The 22,684-nt window shown below is 42.3% G+C and overlaps 1 protein-coding gene across 4 annotated transcripts in view; it reads left to right on the top strand.

The window, feature by feature from the left end:
* Nucleotides 1-22,684, top strand: part of WWOX (WW domain containing oxidoreductase) — a 1,123,975-nt gene that overhangs the window by 289,508 nt on the left and 811,783 nt on the right. For all 4 annotated transcript variants that reach the window (XM_010381243.1, XM_030924356.1, XM_030924357.1 and 1 more), the window contains exon 6: nucleotides 3,058-3,146. In XM_010381243.1, the coding sequence (XP_010379545.1) occupies nucleotides 3,058-3,146 (89 nt within the window). The remainder of the gene's footprint in view (nucleotides 1-3,057; nucleotides 3,147-22,684) is intronic.

The raw sequence follows: 22,684 nt of genomic DNA, 5'->3' as shown, positions 1-22,684 counted from the left end.
AGGAGCCTAGTAACCCACAGCTTGTGGATTAGTCTGTTGAACGACTTGATGGCTTGTGACCCCTTTTTCCCTTAGAGGCATATGTTATGATTTTCTTCTTATTGGTAGTGGCAGCTCTGTGCTTTATTTTGAAGGGAAGCGGGAGAACAAAAAGGAAACTTAGCAGTTGTAAGTTACTTATAGAGAAGACTGTATGGGCTGGTTGGCTGTGCTATCATTTTTGTTGAAATACTGCTGTGGGGTCACCATCTGGGAATGTTCTTCCTGTTTTATGGGGGAAATACAGACATGCATTTTTATAATATGTAGCCTGCATATCCCTTGGGGTTTTCCCTGGGGGCTTGGCTGAGCAGAACAATTTCTTTACCACCCCCTCCACAACATAATGAATGGCTGCCTTTCCTCTTGTGATACATTCACATTTCTGTAAGATTCTGCACGTGGCAGTGAGTGTCATGCTCCAAGTAAAAGGAGGCGGGGACCAGAGGACTGAGGATGAGGATGAAAGGTTACTTTGTTTGCTGACTCTGAATGTCAAGTAGTTGTGTTTATGAGGCATGAGCATCTCAGTGGGGGGTATTGCCACATTTTACACTTCTGAAAGATTTTTAATCGTCAGGTAAATATGAGTTACTCAGACAGCTTGGTGGGGTTCAGCTCGTCATTTGGGGCTCCACATCTTCGACAGGGTGTGTCTTCACTCAAGGGCTTTCACTCTTCTTGGTGGCAGTTTGCCTCTTTATAGAAGGAGGGATGTGTCCTCACCTTACAGCAGACCCTCCAGCTCTATTATTCCCTGAATTTAGCAAACCAGCAACCCCTGTGTTGGCATTTTCCCCTTTTCCTAGATGAGGTTCATGTTTCTCCTCCTCCTTCCAAAATCTACACATTTGGGCGTCTGCCACTGTTCCCCAAGACCAGGAATTTACATCTGTGTTGGCCAGTTTTCTTCTGCCACTGATGTGCTGTTGGGGTTTGGGGACATAATTTAATCACTTTCTACCACCTTTCCTTAAAACTGGGCTTTGTGCCAGGTGCGGTGGCTCACACCTGTCATCCCAGCATTTTGGGAGGCCGGGGTGGGTGCATCAGGAGGTCAAGAGATTGAGACCTTCCTGGTCAACATGGTGAAACTGCGTCTCTACTAAAAATATAAAAATTAGCTGCATGTGGTGGCGTGCACCTGTAGTCCCAGCTACTCGAGAAGCTGAGGCAGGAGAATCACTTGAACCCAGGAGGTGGAGGTGGCAGTGAGCCAGGATCACGCCACTACACTCCAGCCTGGGCAACAGAGTGAGAGTCCATCTCAAAAAAAAAAAAAAAAAAAAAAAAAAAAAAAAAAAAAAAGAAAAGAAAAGAAAACAAGACAAAAACAGCAGGGCTTTGTTAGCAGGCATGACTTGGATTCTTCAGGATCCCTACCTTAGTAATCTGGTCTGATGTGGCCTTCGGGGAGGATCTTTGGACATCATTGCCATCCATCTATCCACTGTGCTGGACTAAAGCGCGCAAAGACTGCCATTTCTTGCCGAGTGGCATCAGGGCAAGACTTTGTCACAAGAGACATCTTCTCTGCTAGTTCAATTAGTTAGACAGCTTCTCTTCCAGACAGGATGTTAGGTGCTTATGAACATGTGATCTACTCATAGGTTTGTAAGGATAGTAATATTCATCTTTTACAGATAAGGAAACGGAGACTCAGCACTGTGAAATGGTCCAGAGTAAGTGTGTTTTCTAGCCGTCACTGCCTGATGTTCACAGCTCAAAGCTTAGGACTTGGGTTAGAGCCCAGGACTTCGCGGCCAAGATAAACCGGCTGCAAATACACTGAATATCTCATCCTAGCTCCTGTCCATCCCTGAACAGGACACTTAGGGTAGAGGATGTTCTCAGCAGTGCCATTTGCATCCCCCTTCATAGCCTTATAGGTATCATGTTATCCTCCTTAATCTTAGTTAAACATCACAGTCTAGACTAGAAATCCCAAGTCAACAATTTGTTTTACAGGATTCTTCTTATTTGAATAGGCAGGTGGCTTTTTGTCCTTTCAAGGAGCTAGGTCTAAGAAGTGATAGTATTAAATCTCGCACTCCGAAGCGCACCCAGATTGAAAAGTTTGGAGTGGCCCATACACACAAGGCCAGTGGGAGGGGCAACCCGGAGATCTGTCCTTGCAGAATGATGCCGTGAAGAACATGGCCAACGGAACTGCATTGCTTCAAATCCTGAACTCTCCAGTTCTCCTGCTTTCTTGCCAGGAGAGAACTTGGGCTTCTGCATCAGACTGACTGGGGGTCAGTTCTTGGACTCAACTTCTTGTCTCTGTGATCTCTTGTAAGATGCTGCCTTGTCAAATGGAGAGAACGTTGTCTTTGAGTTGTTAGGAGCCTTAAATGAGATGGTCTGCAAATGCCCAGCCCCCGGCAGTCCCTGAATACACAGTAGCCATTATTACCGTTATTATTCCTATCACCAGCATGTACTCCACCTATTGACAGAGTTTTCTGGGTTTACTAAGTCAGGTTTCTCTTTGGGATCTCTGCCTGTCAGAGTCTACTGGTATCAAAACGAGTCTTTCTGCTTTTGTACTTTATATAAAGGAGTTGTCTTTGCTTTTGATGCAGGTTTAGTGGAGGTATTTCACAACCTGATGGCAGCTTTTGAAATTAAGATACTGTCTACTGCATCTTTCGATGATCCAGGCCTTGTCGTGTGTTCCCCTCCTTACAGCTTTTTAGGATGCAGATTGAGAGGAGATAACCTTAGCCCAAAGCCCCTCTGCAGCCTCTTTTGTGCGGCTGAAACACAGCACAACCCATGCTCCCCCACTCCGTCCCCACAGCCTGCAGGTTTAGCAGAATCCCAGCCTCATATCCTCCCCGAACTTGGCAGTAAAAGCCCTGTTCTTCCATTCATTCCTATGATTTATATTCTCTCTGGGCGTCTTATATTAAACAGGGGAATTCCGACATGTTCCATAACACATTTACTGTAACTTGATACCATGAACTAAACTTGCTGTTATTTATCATTTCTTCTTATTTTCTCTCATTCCAGCATAAAGCCAAGGTAGAAGCAATGGCCCTGGACCTCGCTCTGCTCCGTAGCGTGCAGCATTTTGCTGAAGCATTCAAGGCCAAGAATGTGTGAGTGTTCCAGTGGAGGGTTATAGATCATAATTTCTTGCTATTGTAACGTCTTTATCAGATGAACACAATTGGGAGAACGCAAGGCTGTTGTGTTGTCTTGGCGTCCAAACCGGAGGCTCATTTATATTGGCCCTGTTAAGGTGAACCATATTTTCTTGACTCACAGTCACCCTCATTATGAGATGTGTCATCAGTCTAATAACGGCTTCCCAGATACAAAAGGAGAAGACGCTATTAAAGCAGTAGTAAAAGTGGCTAAGAAAAGCTTGGCAATTGTAAGACGCATCCTGATTATAAGATTTTTGCAGTGCATTTCAGAATCGAGTAGGAGTATATTTTAATTCTATTCAGGAACAAGTAAACTCAGTTATCTAGTATGGCAGGGATGTTTACAATCCAAGCTCCCAAAAGATCTCCAGTTTCTAAAACCTTCGATGATTTGATGTGGTACATGGACGTGATTCCAAAAAACGTGGACTCACATTCTTTTTTTTTTTTTCATTGTTTTCAGTCTTTCAAAATTCCAGTTGGAGAAAGCCTTAGTTAGGGCCTAGCATATTTTGATGCTATCATATGCTAGCATCCCTTTCTAACAGAGAAGGTTGTAGGAAAGGGAGAGAAGCGGAAACGGATGGGGAGACAGAGAGACAAACAGGAGGCCTCAAACCCTGAAACCCTGAGCTTAAGGAAAGCGATCATGGCAAGCTACAATAATTACAATACTTTGTTTCCAAGTGTTTATTTTTACTCATATTTAGGGCAGGCAATCGTGGTTTCTCATTTAACATAGAGGTTTGAATTGCATTAATAAATATCTTCATTTGTTGTTTTTCAGTGACTTGATTCAAACATGAGGATTGAGTTAATAATAGCACAGGTGGTGCCAAGGATAAGATAATTACACAAGAGGCACCAGAACCACTGAATGTGGAGAGCTCTCATAAATGACAAGCTGGCTTTGGGTTTGGTAGGCTCTGTTGGGAACATTAGTTCTGCAGTGTTCCAAGCAGGTGAAGGATGTGAGGGAAGGGATCTTAAACCAGATATTCAAATGGCCCTGTGGGGAGCTGACCCCACGCTTTTGTCTAGTATCCAGTTCTCTTTGCATCACTCTGTCACCCAGGTTGCACACGATCTCGCCTCACTGCAACATCTCGCTCCGGGCTCAAGCGATTTTCCTGTCCCAGCGTCCTGAGTGGCTGGGACTACAGGTGCCTGCCACCATGGCCTGCTAATTTTTGTATTTTTAGTAGAGATAGGGTTTCACTATATTGGTCAGACTGGTCTTGAACTCCAGACCTCAGGTGATCCACCCGCCTCAACCTCCTAAAGTGCTGGGATTACAGACATGAGCCACCATGCACAGCCACTCTACTTTATTAGACTTAAAAAGTTTGCTCTCAGCTGGGTCCAGTGTCTCATGCCTGTTATCCCAGCACTTTACGAGACCAAGGCGGGAGGACCACGAGGTCCAGAGATCAAGACCATCCTGGCCAACATGGTGAAACCCCTTCTGTACTAAAGATAAAAAAAGTTAGCTGGGTGTAGTGGTGCACACCTCTAGTCCTAGCGACTTGGGAGGCTAAGGCAGGAGAATCGCTTGAACCTGGGAGTCAGAGGTTGCAGTGAGCCGACATGGCACCACTGCACTCCAGCCTGGTGACAGAGTGAGACTCTCTCTCAAAAAAAAAAAAAGTTAGTACTCAGCCTGGTGTGGTGACTTATGCCTGTAATCCTAGCATTTTGAGAGGCCGAGGTGAGTGGATCACCTGAGGTCAGGAGTTCGAGACCAGCCTAGGCAACATGGTGAAACCCCATCTCTACTAAAAATACAAAATTAGCTGGGCGTGGAGGCACATGCTTATAATGCCAGCTACTCGGGAGGCTGAGGCAGGAGAATTGCTTGAACCCGGGAGGTGGAGGTTGCAGTGAGCCAAGACTGAACCATTGCGCTCTAGCCTGGGTGACAAGAGCAAAATTCTATCTCAAAAAAAAAAAAAAAAAAAAATTGGCTCTCTAAGGCTCTTGGTGGAGTTAGCAACTATCCCAAGTCCTTGAGGTCTACATTAGAGTCAGAGTCTTAGTGCGAGTTGCAACATCCCCCAAGTGCAGACCCCAAGGTGTCTTGTAGTAACAGTGAAATGATGTCCCCCAGCCAGCCAGATCTGAGAGAGCCTTCCTGTTTGTGTCCTTTGCAGTGCTTGGCTGTTAGCAGCTGCCACCCCTTGCCAGAACTATCAAGAGGCACCTCAACAGGCTGTAATACTAGCATTCAAGACATTTATTCACTGATTGCTTCATCATTCATTTATCCACCTGCTCCTTCACTTCACACACATTTCAGGAGCACCTTTAAAGCCCCAGGCATTCTTCTGGGCTCTGGGAAGAGAGTGGTGGCCCTGGAAGCCACAGTAACCCTACATAAGCTATCACCTCAGTTGTCAGCTATGATGGACGACTGACTCAAACTCATCTGTCTGTGTTGGTTTGGGAGGGAATGATGATGACAAGGACAGCAGAGGTAGCAGCTCATTTGCTGAGGGCTTATGATGAGCCATACATGGAAAATACTTTGCATGTATGTTGTGATTCAGTTCTCAAAGCAGTCCTTGGGAGTAGATGCTGTTAATATCTCTTACTATATAAATAAGGAAAGTGAGACTAGAGAGAATATATAATTTATCCAAGGCATGTGGGATGTAGTTAGAGGGGCTGATTTAGCCTCTCCAGGGCTCCAACTTGACCACCATATTGTACTGTCTTTCATTTTATTGTATTGTTTTTTATTTATATTTTGAGACAGTGTCTCGCTCTGTTGCCCAGGCTGAGGTGCGCTGGTGCAATCTCTGATCACTGGAACCTCTGGCCCCCGGGTTCAAGCGATTCTCATGCCTCATCCTCCAGAGTAGCTGGGATTACAGGTGCATGCCATCACAAACAGCTAATTTTTGTATTTTCTGTAGAGATGAGGTTTCACCATGTTGGCCTGGCTAGTCAACTCCTGACGTCAAGTGATCCATCTGCCTCGGCCTCCCAAACTGCTGGAATTAGAGGCATGAGCCACTGTGCCCGGCCCTGTCTTTCATTTTAAATGTGATAGAAATAGACCCAAAGAGTGTGAGGGTCTTTTGCAGGGTCACTTTGCAGGTTAGGTGACAGGCATGGCATTTCACTCCAGTCTGCCTCTTGTTCTTTCCCTGATAGCATGCGAGATCTCACATTCACTGCCACTGAATGACTTTCTCCAGTTCCTCTGTCAGAATGTGTTGGAAGTGAGCAGCTTTGCTGAAGTGAGCCAACTGTTACATAATAGGATCATCTTCCACGTCTTAACTGGACCATTAGTTTTTAACCATTAAGTAGTTGGGAAATCATCAAGTTGAAGTGCCTTTTGTAATCAGCTACCTCAAAATCTTGGAGGGAACTCTCACCCGTTTTTGCCGTAATCCCAGATTTTAGCACAGGACTTTCAGTTTTTAGAAAATACTTCTAGGTTGAGAAACAAGGGTGATTTTCCATTTAGAGCCTGCTGTAGCACAAACCTCTTTGTATCTGTCCCACGAGAGTACAGGATTTTACACGGCTTGGAGAAATACAGTGGTGGTGAAAATATGCATAAAAAAAGTGAGAGATTTTCCTTTTGAAATGCTGCCAAAGTGAAATCTCTCATGGATAGGCAGATGACAGTTTAGTACTTGCAGGTCTTTGGATTCTGAGAACTGTCAGAAGTGAATTTAAGTGCTGGTGACTAGGCTGCCAAAGAAACACATGTTAACTCTATTCTTATCACCCCCCATCTTCAGACATTAAAATTTCCTTGTGTGTAAAACATAATGACAAATGAAAGAAAGGCTCCCAGTTCAGAACCAATCTCTTTTCGTGCCATTGCATTGTGGAGAGGAAAAAAAAAACCCTTAAATTTAAATTCCATGTGGGTGCTCTTATTTAATATACCGTTTCAAAGCCTGTATGCGATCACACCAGAGTATTTTCAGGCTCTGAGTTCCTGTGTGTATTTCCTTGGTCCATGCTCCAGCTTAAGTGTTTCTCCACACTGGGATAGGCAGCATATTGAAGTCTTTGAGCAAAAGAGGTAGAAACAGATGCTTCATACAAACATGGGTGAGAAAAGTGGCTCATTGTACTACGGAACCACCCTCCATCTGCCTTCTGCAGGAGATGGGGATCAGCCTCTTCCTAGATACCTTCTTTTTATTGTGGGTGCTGGGAGGAGAGGGTGCAAAGGAGGCTATTGTAGAGGGAGCCCTCTTAACCATGATTATGTAAACAATAGCTGCTAGCCAGCTTGTAGTTTGTTTTGTGCAATGCAATGTACTAAGCTCTTATATACATGTATTCTGTCTTTAATTTGTTATAAGAATTCTGGACTCTTAACCGTGATTATCCCTACTTTACAAATTACAGGGTTGCAGTGCAGAAAGCCCAAGACACTTTCTCAACTTGAGCAAGTAGAAGACCTAGAATTTGAACCCAAATCTGTCTGAATGTAAAATGACATTTTGGTACTTCTCACACTTCAGTCATAGAATTTTCAGTGTGGGTTTCTGTATTGGTTATGTATTGCTGTGTAAGAAATTACTCCAGCTGGGCACAGTGGCTCACACCTGTAATCCCAGCACTTGGGGAGGCTGCGGTGGGTGGATCGCTTGAGGCCAGGAGTTCGAGACCGGCCTGGCCAACATGGCGAAACCCCACCTGTACTAAAAATACAAAAATTAGCCAGGCGTGGTGATGCATACCTGAAGTCCCAGCTACTGAGGCACGGGGATTGCTTGAACTCTGGGGTGGGCAGAGGTTGCAGTGAACCGAGATCGTGCCACTGTCCTTCAGCCTGGGGGACAGAGTGAGACTCTGTCTCAAATGGCTCCAAAATTTAGTGGCTAAAAAACAATGTAAAGGGCCAGGCGCGGCGGCTCAAGCCTGTAATCCCAGCACTTTGGGAGGCCGAGACGGGCGGATCACGAGGTCAGGAGATCGAGACCCTCCTGGCTGATACGGTGAAACCCCGTCTCTACTAACAATACAAAAACTAGCCGGGCGAGGTGGCGGGCGCCTGTAGTCCCAGCTACTCGGGAGGCTGAGGCAGGAGAATGGCGTAAACCCAGGAGGCGGAGCTTGCAGTGAGCTGAGATCTGGCCACTGCACTCCAGTCCGGGCGACAGAGCGAGACTCCGCCTCAAAAAAAAAAAAAAAAAAAAATGTAAAACAAAGATTTCTATTGTCCTTCCTCTTTTCCTACCTCCATCTTTCTCTTAGTTTAGTTTGTTTGAATCAGGGTTCAAATAAGGTCGATGCATTTTTAATCTTTAGGTTTTCTCTTCTTTTTTTTTTTTCCCTTAAAAATATTTCTTTCAATGCAACATATTTAAGGGACCAGGGTGTTCTTTAGAGCAGGGGTCCCCGACCTCTAGGCCACAAACCAATAGCGGAACCGTGGCCTGTTAGAAACTGGGTGGCATGGCAGGGAGTAAGTGGTGGGCGAGCAAATGAAGCTGCATCTGTGCTTAGAGCCACTCCCTGTCAGTCTCATTACTGCCTCAGCTCCGCCTCCTCTCAGGTCAGCAACAGCATTAGTCCCATAGGAGCACGAAGCGTATTGTGAGCTGCACATGCGCGGGATCTGGGTTGTGTGCTCCTTATGAGAATCTAATGCCTGATGATCTGTCACTGTCTCCCATCACCTTCAAGGTGGGATCATCTAGTTCCAGGAAAACAAGCTCAGGGCTCCCACTGATTGTACATGATGGTGAGTTAGATAACTAGTTCGGTGTATATTACCACATAATAGTAATAGAAATAAAGTGCGCAATAAATGTCATGTGCTTGAATTGTCCCAAAACCACCCCATTCCTGTGAGTCTGTGGAAAAATTGTCTTCCAGAAAAACAGTCTCTGGTGACCAAAAATTTGGAAACCTGTGCTCTAGAGATTTCTGCAAGCTGTACTTCGATGATTGCATCTCTGTGGTATCTTTTAACATACTCTTCTGTCTCCTGAGTTTCCTGCGAAAGGGTAGATAACTCAAGAGACTCAATCAACTTGCTGTTTAATGTTTTCGTAAGAATACTTAAGAGGCAGTGGTGTAATCATCCAAGAGGACACACAGGCCCGATCACCAAAGCCAGTCCTCTTCAGGCCCGGCACGTCCTGACCTCCTCACTCCTCTGCCCACTCTCTGTTTACCCACTCCTTTTTTCATTCATTGATTCTGTTCTTCTCCACTCAGTTTTCTGGGTGGTCAGCCCAGGAAGCCTCAGCCTGCTTCCAGATAGTTCTCCTCAGAGTTAGCGGCGGTCATTGGCCAGTATGTCTCGGGTCAAATTATTTTGGGCATTACTGGAAAGTTCCAAACCAAAGCCTGTGGTAAGTTCCACCCAAACTGGCTTGGAAGGGATATTTTTGTTTAAACTGCTTCCCTGGAGAGGAGCCAGACTTCCCACTACCTGGCAGCAGTGGTGTTCATAGGAGTATGAAGAGCTGGGTCCCTTTCTAATCACTCAGGCCAAATAATGGGGTTTTCTGTAATGAACTGATAAACAACAGTATGTTTTTGTGGTGGCTTTGCACATTTTCCTTCCTAGCGGTAGCTGCTTAGTTTACTGAAAAGTTCATATTTTCAACAGGGCCTAGAAGAGTTAACAGCTCCTAGAGAGAGGTGATCTGTAATACTTTTTCTTTTTCAAAAAGTGGTTTATCGCTGGGCACAATGGTTCATGCCTATAATCCCAGCACTATGGGAGGCCAAGGTGGGAGGATTGCTTGAGCTCAGAAATGTGAGACCAGCCTGGGCAACATCATGAGACCCTGTCTGTGTATTACAAAATTAAAGAAAAAAATGATTTATAGTTTCATATATCCCTGATAAAATAGAAAACTGAAGAGCAATCCTGGAACTTAAAAAGTTGGTAACATCCCCTGAGATATTTATTACTTAGTTTTCAGTTACCGGTCAACTTGTATAATACCAAGAGTTTTGATTCTTCCTGGAATTGATGTGAAATTCATATTAAAATACCCAAGTCCAAACGTTTTTAGAACTGCATTTTTGATCATGGATTTTTGTCTCTTCTGAACTTTCTGTCTCCAGTATAATTTAAAGAAATTGTACTTAAACTTTGTCTCACTTAGAAGATAATATAAGAGTGGTGTTTTTTTTAATGAAAAAAAGGTTAAAATAACAGTTTTCTATCCTTGCTTTACTTCTTAAGCATTTGAGAGGAAAAAACTTTAACAAGGTTATTTATTTTCATTTTCTGCTAAATTACTTTCAGAAGTTGAATCTACTAATCCCAGATATGATATTCTTGGATTCATATTCCAAATTTTGCTGTCTGAAATCCATCTATGGAAGTGGGTGGGCTATAAATTATAAATAAATTCCAAATTTTGTGGGATAAATTACCCTGAAGACCAACGTGTAAATTACATATTAATCTTTCTTTTTCTCCCTAGCTCAGTTTTAAGAATAATGTTTTAGCCAACATATCTGCCTTACTCTTGGCTCAACCTGAGAAATCCATTTTTGGTTTGCCTAACAGAAGATCATGTTGCTTTGCTTCTCTACACAGTATGAAAACCCAAAGAAAAGAAAAACAAAGGCAGTTTTTTGCTGTAATGAATGCTCTAAATCTAGCTCTTAATTATGATTTTTTAAGGACAATTTTGAAAAGCCTACAAGTTAAATTTCTTCTGTCCCATACGTTTTCCATCCTAAGGCATTAAGAAATCATGCTGTGAAATACTTAGTGTATCTCGAAACATCAGGGAAGAAGCATGCTTCCTTCCTAAGTAAATTTTTGCCTTCTGAAACTTTTTCAGCATTCAATCTTTTTATATAATACTTTGAAAAATATTTCTGAAATAGATGATACACTCTCTTCCCCAAAACATCAAAGTAGGACCATAAAGGGCAGAGGTAGGTAAACTTTTTGTAAGAGGCCAGAGAGTAAACATTTTAGAATTTTCAGGCTATTAAGATCTCTGTTGCAACTGCTTGCTTCTGCCATGGTAGCCTGAAAGCAGCCATAGACAGCATGCAAATGGATGATCATGGCAGTGTTCCAATAAAACTTGACAAAACAGACAATGGGCCAGATTGGCCAGGGGCCATAGTATGCTACCCCTGGGCAATGGACCTATATGTCCTGGAGTACTGTAAAGAACATGGGTGTTGGGGGTCAACTGAAACTTTCAGCTCTACCACTTAATGGCTGTGTCGCTTTGGACAAACTACTGAAAATCTCAGCCTCACTTTCCAAAGTCTGTGTAATGTGGATTTTCACAGTGCTTTGCAGGTTGTTGATTATTGAAAATAGCCATAATGCATGAAATGACCAGACACATCTAACTGTATGGAGCCTGGGACTATTGGTAATATGCATTTGTTTCTCATGTTGATCCTAAAATGATCTAAGAAAGGTTTCTGAGAATATATAGAGTTTAAGATAGAAATAAGAAAGCTAATTAAACAGGAAAAGGGGATAGATGTGTTCAGAGAGGAAGTGTGGGTCTCATAAGAGCTTTCACAATAGTTTAAAATGAGACGACAGATGTGGTGGCTCATGCCTGTTATCCCAGCACTTTGGGAGACCAAGGCAGGCACGTTGCTTGAGCTCAGGAGTTTGAGACCAGCCTCGGTAACTTGGCAAAACTTTCTATTTGCAAAAATTACAGAAATTAGTCGGTATGGTGGTGCACGCCTGTAGTCCCAGGTGCTTGGGAGGTTGAGTGGGAAGGATCACTTGAGCCAGCGTGGTGGAGGGTGCCGTGATCATGTTACTGCACTTCAGCCTGGGCAACAGAGCCAGAACCTATCTTGAAAAGGAAAAAGAAAGGGAAGGGAAGAAAGAAGGAAGAGAAGTAAGAAAGGAAAATTGGGTCCAGGAATGATCTCTGCAATGCCTGGCAACCAAGATAAGAAGGGAAATGAACTTCACATTGCCTGCAAGCTCTAGGGTGACAAGAGCCAAGAGAATTTATTGTTACTGTAGTGATGTTCCACTGAGGATCGTAAAGTACTTCATTACTCTACTGAGTATTTTTTTTTTCTGCTCTTTTGTTATCCTTGATTTACACTGATGGAAAGCCATGGAGCCGAGGATGCTTCACAGTTTTCTTTTGGAGTAAGTGCTTAGATTCCATTTTCCTTGACATGACCATGTCTGTTCCTCTTGATTTTAGGCATCTTTTTCAGATGAGTTGCCATAAAAGCAGCCTGCTCTGGATAAGTGAGGTACACCAGGACACATTGCAAATACTAGGAATCCTTAAGTACGGTGGCACACCAGAGCACTTCATCTGCTTTCTTTCTCTCCTCCTTAAAAACTTTTTTTTCCCTCGCCTCATCATTTATTCAGCACTCACAACAGTGCCAGGAACTTGGCTAGACATTGGAAATAAAGCGTATGCCTTCTCATATCTCCTGTACCTTATTTCTTTCTTGCAGCAGTTGTGATGCTTAGCAGTTTTTTGATAACTTTTTATGATGTCAACCTTCAAAAACCCACCCCTGATGGAGAGAATAATTACTACATTAATTAGGGGTCACTTAGCATGACATTTGTCGGGGGAAAAAAAATCTCAGTGAGCCCTTTTGCCGTATTAAAAGTCATCACTGCCAAGACATAAATGAAAATGTATTTGAATTAACCACACCATTGTTCACAGAATAAACATTTTTGATTTCCCAACAGAATCCTAGGTTTAACTATCACTAACATGTTTCATGAAATCAAACTGATATATGGAAAGTGAAGACGAAAAACCTTCCCTTCGAGAAAGAGTAAAAACCACGCTTTGGAGGGTAGATACAATTATCCCATGGTTATCTTTTCCCACTCCTCACAGTCCCACCAGTGCATATGCAAGCTGGTGTCCTGCCTTTAGCTATAGAAAAGAATGTTAATTATTGCTGGTGTTAAATAATGATTATGTAAAGGACTGGACTAGACATTCATCGGTAAAGTTTTTCTGCAAAGAGTCAGATAGTAAATATTTTTGCTCTTAACAGCCAGACAGTTTCTGGGGCAACTGTCATTGTTGAGTGTTACATGAGACTATTGTAATATAAAAGTAACCTGAGACAACACATAAGTAACTGGTGTGGCTGTGTCTGAATAAAACTTTATTGACAAAGAACAGGAAGTGGCCTGGATTTGGTATCTGGCCTGGCCGCTGTGGTTTACTACTTGTTGGACGGTAGCCCACAGACCCTTGAAGGGAAACTCATTTTAATAGCACCCTTTTTCTTCATGAGAAATATGTTCTGTTTTTCTTAGAAAATGGGTTATGTTAGGTCTGGTCAAGGTAATGAAGTATTGAGAGTCGATGTTGTGTGCCTAATTTGAATTCTTTGAAGAAACTCCCCCATGATATTTAAGGGCTGAGAGAAGAGGAAAGAGTTTGAGTGGAACAATGTGCTTTGCTGTGCTTTGGAAATATTACCATACGAGGAAGCAGGTCAATAAAGTAACTAAATGCTGTTTAAATAATGAAGATACTGAAGCCCTAATTGGAGTATGGAACCATGTAACGATGATAATCATTGCTAATATTTATCAGCTATTTATCATGTGTCATGTACCGCTAAGCACTTAAATACCATTCCATTTTATTGTTATAAGGACTCTAAGGGTGGGTTAAAAAATGGCAGAAGAATGGCGGTGTTTAATGGTTCAGTCTGGTGCAATGATTAACCACATTTTACAGATTAAGAAATTAAGAACCTCAACCAAGTTCATGCTAGCTGGTACATAGCAAGGCTAGAACTTAGTCCCAAATCTCTTCTTCTGTTGAGCTCAGCTTAGATAGTAGCTTGGAGAATCAGAAAGATGTGTCTCATTTGGGAAATGTACCATGTAGAACACATTGTTTCTAAAGGAGATTTGTCTCATGAGTAAAATAGATGATGGACAGCTGCTGCCTAGTGGGACAATTACAAAGGTCAGTTCAAGGTTGGAGGAGATGCTTCTTTCAGCGAATTTTCCTTTTTCTTTAATTTTTTTTTCTGTTTTTTTTTTTTTTTTTTTTTTTTTTTTTTTTTTTCTTTGAGGTGGAGTCTCGCTCTGTCACCCAGGCTGGAGTGCAGTGGTGCAATCTCGGCTCACTGCAACCTCTATCTCCCGAGTTGAAGCAATTCTCCTGCCTCGGCCTCCCAAGTAGCTGGGATTACAGGCATGTGCCACCATGTCCGGCTAATTTATATTTTTAGTAGATACTGGGTTTCACCATGCCAGGCTGGTCTCCAACTCCTGACCTCAGGCGATCCGCCCACCTCGACCTCCCAAAGTGCTGGGATGACAGGCGTGAGCCACCGTTCCTGGCCTTTCAGCCAATTTTCTATCACCAAAGGGAAATCGTTTTGCTGAAATACGTGTAAAGGAGGTTAAACTCAGAAGAGATTCTCATCCTCTCAGTTAAGGTACTCAGACTGTTTTCCACCCAGTCAAGAGGGTGCTTCTTCACGGAGTCCGTTTAAGCTGAAGTGGCAGCTGTTGACTCTCATTTGTGTCATCTTTATACATTTACTGCATATGTCACTGTCCATTTCCCCCTTCTTTCTACTTGTCCTCAAAATGATGCTTATCAAGTAGACAGAAGACCAAGGGGTCGTTTTGCTTTTTACACCTCCAAATTGATGGCGTGATCACTGTCAAATGCAAGCCCAGCCCTGACCCTGTCCTGTTTGGCAATGTCCTGCTGTCTGACCTGCAAATAGCTACACTTCCTGCTGTGGCCCACCCAGGCCTTTGGAATCTGATCCCTTCTCCCCTGTCACCTGTGGCCATGTCTTCCCCAACCTGGGCCTCTCTACTTTGCTGCTCATGTTCTGGATCCTGACTCTGAGCCTTCGCTTGTGTGGCTCCTCTCCCACTTGTCCGTCATCATGTCAATCATCATGTCAATTATGTAAGTGTAGATCCCAAAGTGACAATGAGAGTGGTTAGGATGGCAAGAGGAGAGAAACCAAGCTGGATTCATGGATTGCTTGTGTCTTGTCCTCTACAGACCCTTCCTTGTGTCTGCTCTTAACTGGGCACCACAGCTGAATTGATGAATTAGTTTTGGGACCATCAGCAGCATACCCAATCATTGTACATGGAATGCTTTGGGGATGCTTTTTTCTATATTGATTTTACTTCATTAAACTGAGCCCCAGAGGAGCAGAAACTTTGGCTAATACATCTTGGTCTTAGCTTGGCATATTTGTGCTACAACTTACTTTTTCTTTTTCTTTTTTTTTTTTTGAGATGGAGTTTCACTCTGTCCTTGATCCTTCTAATTCTCACTTTCATCAGCAAAGATGGGAAAGGAGAGTAACACCACTCTGGGTTGTTGAGAGGATTCAATAACATGTTTATAAAGCCTAGTACCTGATACTTAATGAGCACTTAGTAAATTTTAACCTGTGTCGTCATTGTCATCGTCTTTATCATCGTTTGCAATTATTACATTTACTGCCTTCTAGTAGAAGGAAGGGGATGGGTCGCTGCTGGCTAGATGGATAGAAGGATGGAAGAGAGGAACTGAAGAAGAGGGAAGAACAAAAATGCAAACACATAGTACCCTGGGGTGAACTGAACTTTTAAGATACGGATTCTCAGCGATATGATCTTGAATTGATACCTCCTTGGGTGGCATGGAGGCTGTACATTTGTAGATCTTGGGAAACAACTTCTAAAGTAATCATAGTTATATGTAATCATAGTTATTTTAGGCACATAACCCAAAGGTTTTCTTGCAAGGAATCTATGAACCTTAAGAGTGAGGGCTTCTGTTAAGAGTAAAGGCTTCCCTGGAGTGGTCATGGATCATGAGACCAAGCCAACCTGGCATTGTTTGGGTTGAACAGGGAGCGACATCTCTGAGCCCAGTCTGTCAAGCCTGCTCTTTGACCTGCAGTGAGACCACCCACGCAGACATCAGTGCAGCAAATCCCTGGCGTCAGGGTTTGAACATTTGGTTACTCTCAGGGAACTCTCGATTTAGGTAAGACTTGAAAAAAGCGTTTGAGTTTCTGTGGTTTACAATTATATTTCCCAGCTTGGCCCATGAATCCAGCTTGGTTTTTCTCCTCTTAGCATCCTAACCACCCTCATTGTCACTTTGGAATCTACACTTACATAATTGACATGTTGAGAAGTTGTGCTGAAACCACAGTGAAATCACATTTTAATAACATGGGAACCATCTTTTCCCAGTAAATTGTTGAGAAGCTAATTCTTCTCAGCCTAAAAACTTGAATATACATTTGAATAAATCAGCAGTGCTACACTGTGGCAGCCGGCTGAAAAATCCTCAAGGGAGATAATATTTTTAGTTGAGCTACTTGTCACTGCACTGTGTTTTTAATACTGCAAGTCCTTTCTTGTCTCCATTTTTGAATAATCTATTCCATACCTTGTCGTTCAGCAAAACATAAACAGGACCTCTCAATTAGCAGTCAAGTTCCTCAGTTTAACTTTTAAGCTTAAACTGCTGTTGCAGTTCAGTCACTGACTTGTCATCAAAAAGACATTTGAGCTGACTTTATGCAATAATTGATAACCAAAAGCAGAAAGGAGAAAAAGGTCTCCGGTTGTCTCAGAAGTACAAGTTATACATAAGGTGACAAATTACACAGCTTTGGGAAACGGATCTTCGTGGAATGCACCAGCCTAATAGAAGGGCAGTGCCTTGATTTCACACCTCAGATCTGAAAACTCCTGAGAAACTGACAAGGCGGTTCCCCAGACTGGCTGTGTGTGGAATCAGCTCGGAATCCTTGAACACTGCAGTCTGGCTGCTACCCCCAGGATTCTAATTTAATTGTTCTGCGTTGTGGATGGATGGATGGATGAATGAATGGCTGGACAGAAGGAAGAATTGGAAAAAGAGTTTGAGTTTCTGTGGTTTACAATTATATTTCCCAACTTGTCCCATGAATCCAGCTTGGTTTTTCTCTTACCATCCTAAGGAGGGTTAGAGGGAGGGAGGGAAAGGGGGAAGGAAGCAGGTAGAAAGGGAACAGGGAAGGGAGGACTGGAGGAAGGAAAGAAGGGATTATTCTGGAGTGCACACTGGGCATTTGCTTTTAAAGCAAATCCAAGAGATCATTAAATTTGTATCAATGAATACACTGTTACCCCTCAATTAACACTATAATTCATATATCAGAATAACCCTTTGTTATTTGTTTTTGAGATAGGGCTGGCTCTGTCACCCAGGCTGGAGTGCAGTGGCACGATCACAGCTCACTATGGCCTCAGCCTCCTGTGTTCAAGTGATCCTTCCACTCAGCATCCTGAGTACTCAGGATGTGCACCATCATGCTGGCTACTTTTTATTTTTGTAGAAACGAGGTCTCCTTATGTTGTCCAGGCTGGTCTCCATCTTCTGGAATCAAGTGGTCCTCCTGCCTCTGCCTCCCAAAATACTGGGATTACAGGCATGAGCCATGTCTAGCTGCCTTGTATTTTTTTTTTTTTTTTGAAGAGAATGATAGAGGTTCTGTAGGAAAAATGTTAAATATGTGTGTGCAGAAATAGTTCAAATATTCAAATTTTTTGCAAGATATTTTTTCTAATAACACTTTTTCCTACATTTTCCATAATCATTTAGTGAAGACAGTAAATTAACAGAATAAATTGGAAAAGACTGAATATTTTAAGGAAAACCAAGTTTAAAAATTTTGCACCTAATATTTCTTATAATAGCCAAAATTCAGATGTTGAGAATAAATTAAACTTGACATGGTAAAATTCTAATAGGCTGAAATAATGTTCTGGTCTAGAGCTATGTAGCTTTGTGTAGCCACTTGATTGTCTAAAAAAAGAGCAGCCTATTTTTATGGAACTCACTGTGTCTTGTATCCTGTCTTGGTAGGGTGGGAGTGTCTATGTTTTAGGGGACAATCTGGAGAGAGACCTTAAGGCTGCTTTAGGGAGAGGGTGAGGAGCCCTGCTGAAGGCTACTTAATGCATTTTGAGAATGTCAGGAAAGATTTCTCAGAGACCAGGGATTTTTTTTTTCAATTGAGACATAATTTACATACAATAAAATTCCGTGGTTTTTTTTTTTTTTTTTTTTTTTTTGAGACAGAGTCTTGCTCTGTCGCCCAGGCTGGAGTGTGATGGCACGATATTGGCTTACTGCAACCTCTGCCTCCTGGGTTCAAGCAATTCTCCTGCCTCAGCCTACTGAGTAGCTGGGATTACAGGCGCTGGCCACCATGCCTGGCTAATTTTTGTATTTTTAGTAGAGACGGGGTTTCACCATGTTTGTTAGGCTGCTGTTGAACTCTTTACCTCTAGATCTGCCCGCCTCGGCCTCCCAAAGTGCTGGGATTACAGGTGTGAGCCACTGTGCCCAGCCAAAATTGATTATTTTCAGCTGTACAATTCAGTGATATTTACTACATTCACAAAGTTACATCACCATTACCACTTTTGAATTCCAGAAAAATTTCACCCCAAAAAGAAATCCCATAACAATTAGCAGTTATTTTCCATCCCTACTTCCTCCAGCCCCAAGGCAATCACCGGTCTGCTTTCTATCTCTACCTGTTTGCCTATTCTGGACATTTCATGTGAGTGGAATTAGACAACACATGGTCTTTTGTGACTGGCTTTCACTTAGCATAATGTTCTAGAGGTTCGTCTGTGCTATTGCAAAAATCAGTGCTTCATTTCTTTTTATGGCTGAAAAGTACTCCATTATGTGGATGTGCCATGTCTGTTTATCTGGTTGTCAGTTGGTGGATATTTCTGTTGTTCCTACATTTTGGCTACTATAAATGATGCTGCTATGAACATTATTGTGATTATACCTTATTTGTGAACATCGTAGGTGGTGGGTGGTTGCAGTAAACATGTTGGAAGGTAGGTTTGGAGGTCCATTGAAATTGGGGGCTTCAGTACTTCCCCCAAGCTCAACACCAACCCCCTTTCTGAGCCCCTCTTGAAGGTGAGTTCCCTGGGACATGCCCGTTATTGGTACAGTCACTGAGGAAGCATTTTTCCTGGGGAACAACTTACAGGTCCATGATGAAAGCCAACAAGAGACAAGGTGTTGCATGACTCATTTTTCGTTTAAGAAGTGACAGGCTGAATCTAAGTTGGGCTCAATTATTTTGTAAAGCGTTTTGCTTATTTGACCTCTCCTGACCTGGGAAGTAATTCTAACCAATCAACGCTGGCTCCCACTGGCCATGGGGTCTGGTTGCTTTGCAGCTGATGACAGGGGGACCACACCACTACCACATGTGAATTAATCCTCAACTCCCGAGCCAAGTGCCATTCTCCAGCAAGGTTGTATTTCTTCATTAGCTATTCCCAGGGCCCAGAAAGTCCCAGAGGATGTCAGAGTACATTAATTTTTATCATAACATGGAATCTTTCAGGTCTGAATGGCAGCACACAGCTGTCAGGGGCTTCTGAACTCTATTACAGCTCCATATATCTCTAGGCAAAACAGAGGAAAGAGTCGTCATTGGCAAGGGAAATGTACAAAATGCATGAGATGTTTTATTGTTTGAGTGACTTGACCATGTGCTTAAGCACATTCCCCAAACAATTTTTTTCTTATTGTTCATGTAAGTTCACCTCTGCCACCACCTATTAAAGCCCCCTACCTGCACTAAAACTGTATAAAGTGTATTTAAATAAACTCTCTTTGCATGATGTGAATGGTATCACCTGCTACTTAAAACTATTCTATAAATTTATTAAAAAATTAATGTTCCCTTCCCATGATTTTTCTGCAGAATTTATGCATCCATGATACTGCAGAAGTTCATAAATAATGGCTTGTAATGCTGCTTAGTATTGCTTTATGCCTACAAAATGTAATGTTAATTTGTAGCAATGCTAATGTGTTTTCAGGAAGGCTGGTTATTTGTTTATTGCCTTTATTTTCCTCACTTACCAAGTGAGTAAAATGCTTTGAGGGATGCATTTTATGTATTCAGGAGGCCCAGGTATTATTTTAATAGAAGCGCTGTTGACAAATACCAGTCATCCCCCCTGTGCCAGGCCCTGGATGAGGCACTGCTTGGCATGGAGGCTACCCAGATTCTCCCACAAGGAAAGCATAGTCAAAGGCAAAGTTTTCAGTTCTGAGAGGAAATCTGTTCTGCCTAGGCGTTGTCAAGTAATTGACTTCCAGCTCTAGCCCTTCACTCAAGTTTCCTGGATACTTTTCACTACTTAGCCATGGATGTGTTTGAAGGCTGCATGGACCTTCCCTTAATTACTCGCACTGCGGGTCAACCTAATTGCATGAGCTCTGTGAACCACAGAGCAGAGTTTCCCATAGTTCACCAAGACAAATAGTCTATTATCTTAACATATATTCATTTTTTAAAACCTAAAATCAGAAGAGCAACCCCACTTAGAAGTTTTTGCAAAGGGTGAGGCTAAGCTAAGAAGTATAGATGAGTTAGTTTCCAGTGTAATTTTATAAACACAGATGGTACTTAAATTAAGCAAATGGTACCTAAATGACTGTGTTGTGGATAATGTTAACAGAGGGAGGGACTCAGGGTTTTTTATAAAAAGTACTGATTGTATGCAGTGTTTTAAAGAGACAACTGTGAACTTAGTACGATCAAAGATGCAGGGAGATTTTGCCAGTGGTATCTTACTATTTTTGTAATTCAACAAAATTCTATTGTATGCCAACCATAATCCTAGGTGTGAGAGCACAGGGTGACTTCAGATACCATCTCTATCCTTCAGGGGTGTTGGGCCCATTATTAAGACTTAATCCATTTTGGGCATGAGAAGCTGAGGGTCACAGAAAGAACCAATTCCCTGTTTAAATAATGCCACCCTGACACTCCTCATCTGCGAGCTCTTTCCCTTCTTCTATTTGTAGGAATAATAGTCACTTTCTCTTGTGGAGTTTGCTAAATTCTACTCTGGCCTATCAAATGTCTTTCATATCACTACTGAATTTCTTTAGGACGAGACTCTGATACATTTCTCAGATGAACAAATGGGAATTTGCCAAGAGAGACTTGGGTTAATTTACGTCTTTCCATCCAAGGGCACTATGTTCAAGTGAGGCTAGTAGGTCATGAGTGTAGTTGAAGTTACTTTTTCTTTCTTTCCCCACCAGCCCCCATCCTTATTGCACTTACGGTTGATTGTCCATTTTATTAAATGTCCCCAGGAAGCCGGAACACAGGGCAATCAAGTGCTGAATGTAAAGAGCGGGAGAAAAATTTAAAAACAACCAGAACCGTAACACCAAGGAATCAGACCTGCATGTCAGATACCATGCCCATTGCACTAAGTGCCATTGGGGCACAATTATCAAACGGATGCATATTCCCTAGAAAACCATCTTGGAGAGCATGTGGATGGACTTCTATTTTACATTTCCCCCCGTTTAGAATCAGTGAGGTTGAGATTTTGCTGTTGGGACTGCTGACGATGGGATGGGAAAATATAATCAAGGTAATGGACATGAGGCAAAAATTTAAGGAAATGGCAAAAACAAAGAGTATTTCCATTTTCCGTTAAGTGTATGTACTGATGTTCTGGAATTCACTGTAAGAAGTTGCAAATGGTGCATGAAATGAAAAATTCCTGGTGGTCTCCAGGGGACGCAGCCAGTGCTGCGCTCCACTCTGGGTAATTGTTTTGGATTATTTTCTCGATTCCAACTGAAATAAAAAAAAATTAATTAAATGTGGCTAGGTTATCTTGACAGCAGAATCCACTCCCAGTTAATTATTATTTTAATACTTGATGGTGTCTGTCAAATTCTCGACATGTGAAGGTCCTTTCAAATTTAGATGCACAGCTGATAGTCATTGGCCACCCAAGCTGATATTGATTTTTTGTGTTGATATTTCTCTTGTTTTATTTGCTCTCTTTCCTTGAATGTTTATTCAGGACATTCTCTACCAGAGATATTGAATAAGGGCAACAGAAATAATACATAAGTATCTTATAAATGTGGAAGACAGTGTATATGTGTTTTTTATCTCTCAATTATTGGTGGGTACCATATCCCCAAAGTAGAATGAGCGTTTGAGGAAAAAGGAAATACCCTCTTTTAGGCACCATCTCTGTCAAGGCTGATGCTAGGCTTTTTATATATTTTTTCTAATTCTTGTGGCTGTCAAACAAGGTGGACATTATCATTCCCTCATACAGGGGACGCAGCTGTGGCTCAGAAGGGTTTATTTACCTTCCTCAGGGCCACACACATAATGAGAGACAGACACAGGTGACAAAATGAGTTTTCCCTGTCATGCCATCTTATCTGTTACATACCTCTCTGACCTGCAAGAATTGCACTAAACAGAAGAATTCTCTTATGAACATATCACGCAAAAGATACTCTTTAACTGGGGGTCATGTTTCTCATTCTATCAATAGAATGACTAACGTTTTCTGAGGGTGTGTCATGTGAAAGAAAATCGCTCATGTTTGTCGTTCTTTCTATAAGATGCACTTCGTATTGCGTATCTTTCAGTGTCGCTTTCTCAAACTTAAGCCAATTACATGGTCATTTTTGCAAAATCAC

The sequence above is a fragment of the Rhinopithecus roxellana genome, chromosome 20, assembly GCF_007565055.1.
Source record: "Rhinopithecus roxellana isolate Shanxi Qingling chromosome 20, ASM756505v1, whole genome shotgun sequence".
In the NCBI taxonomy this organism is placed as follows: domain Eukaryota; kingdom Metazoa; phylum Chordata; class Mammalia; order Primates; family Cercopithecidae; genus Rhinopithecus; species Rhinopithecus roxellana.
This window is presented reverse-complemented; position numbering and strand designations above follow the sequence as displayed.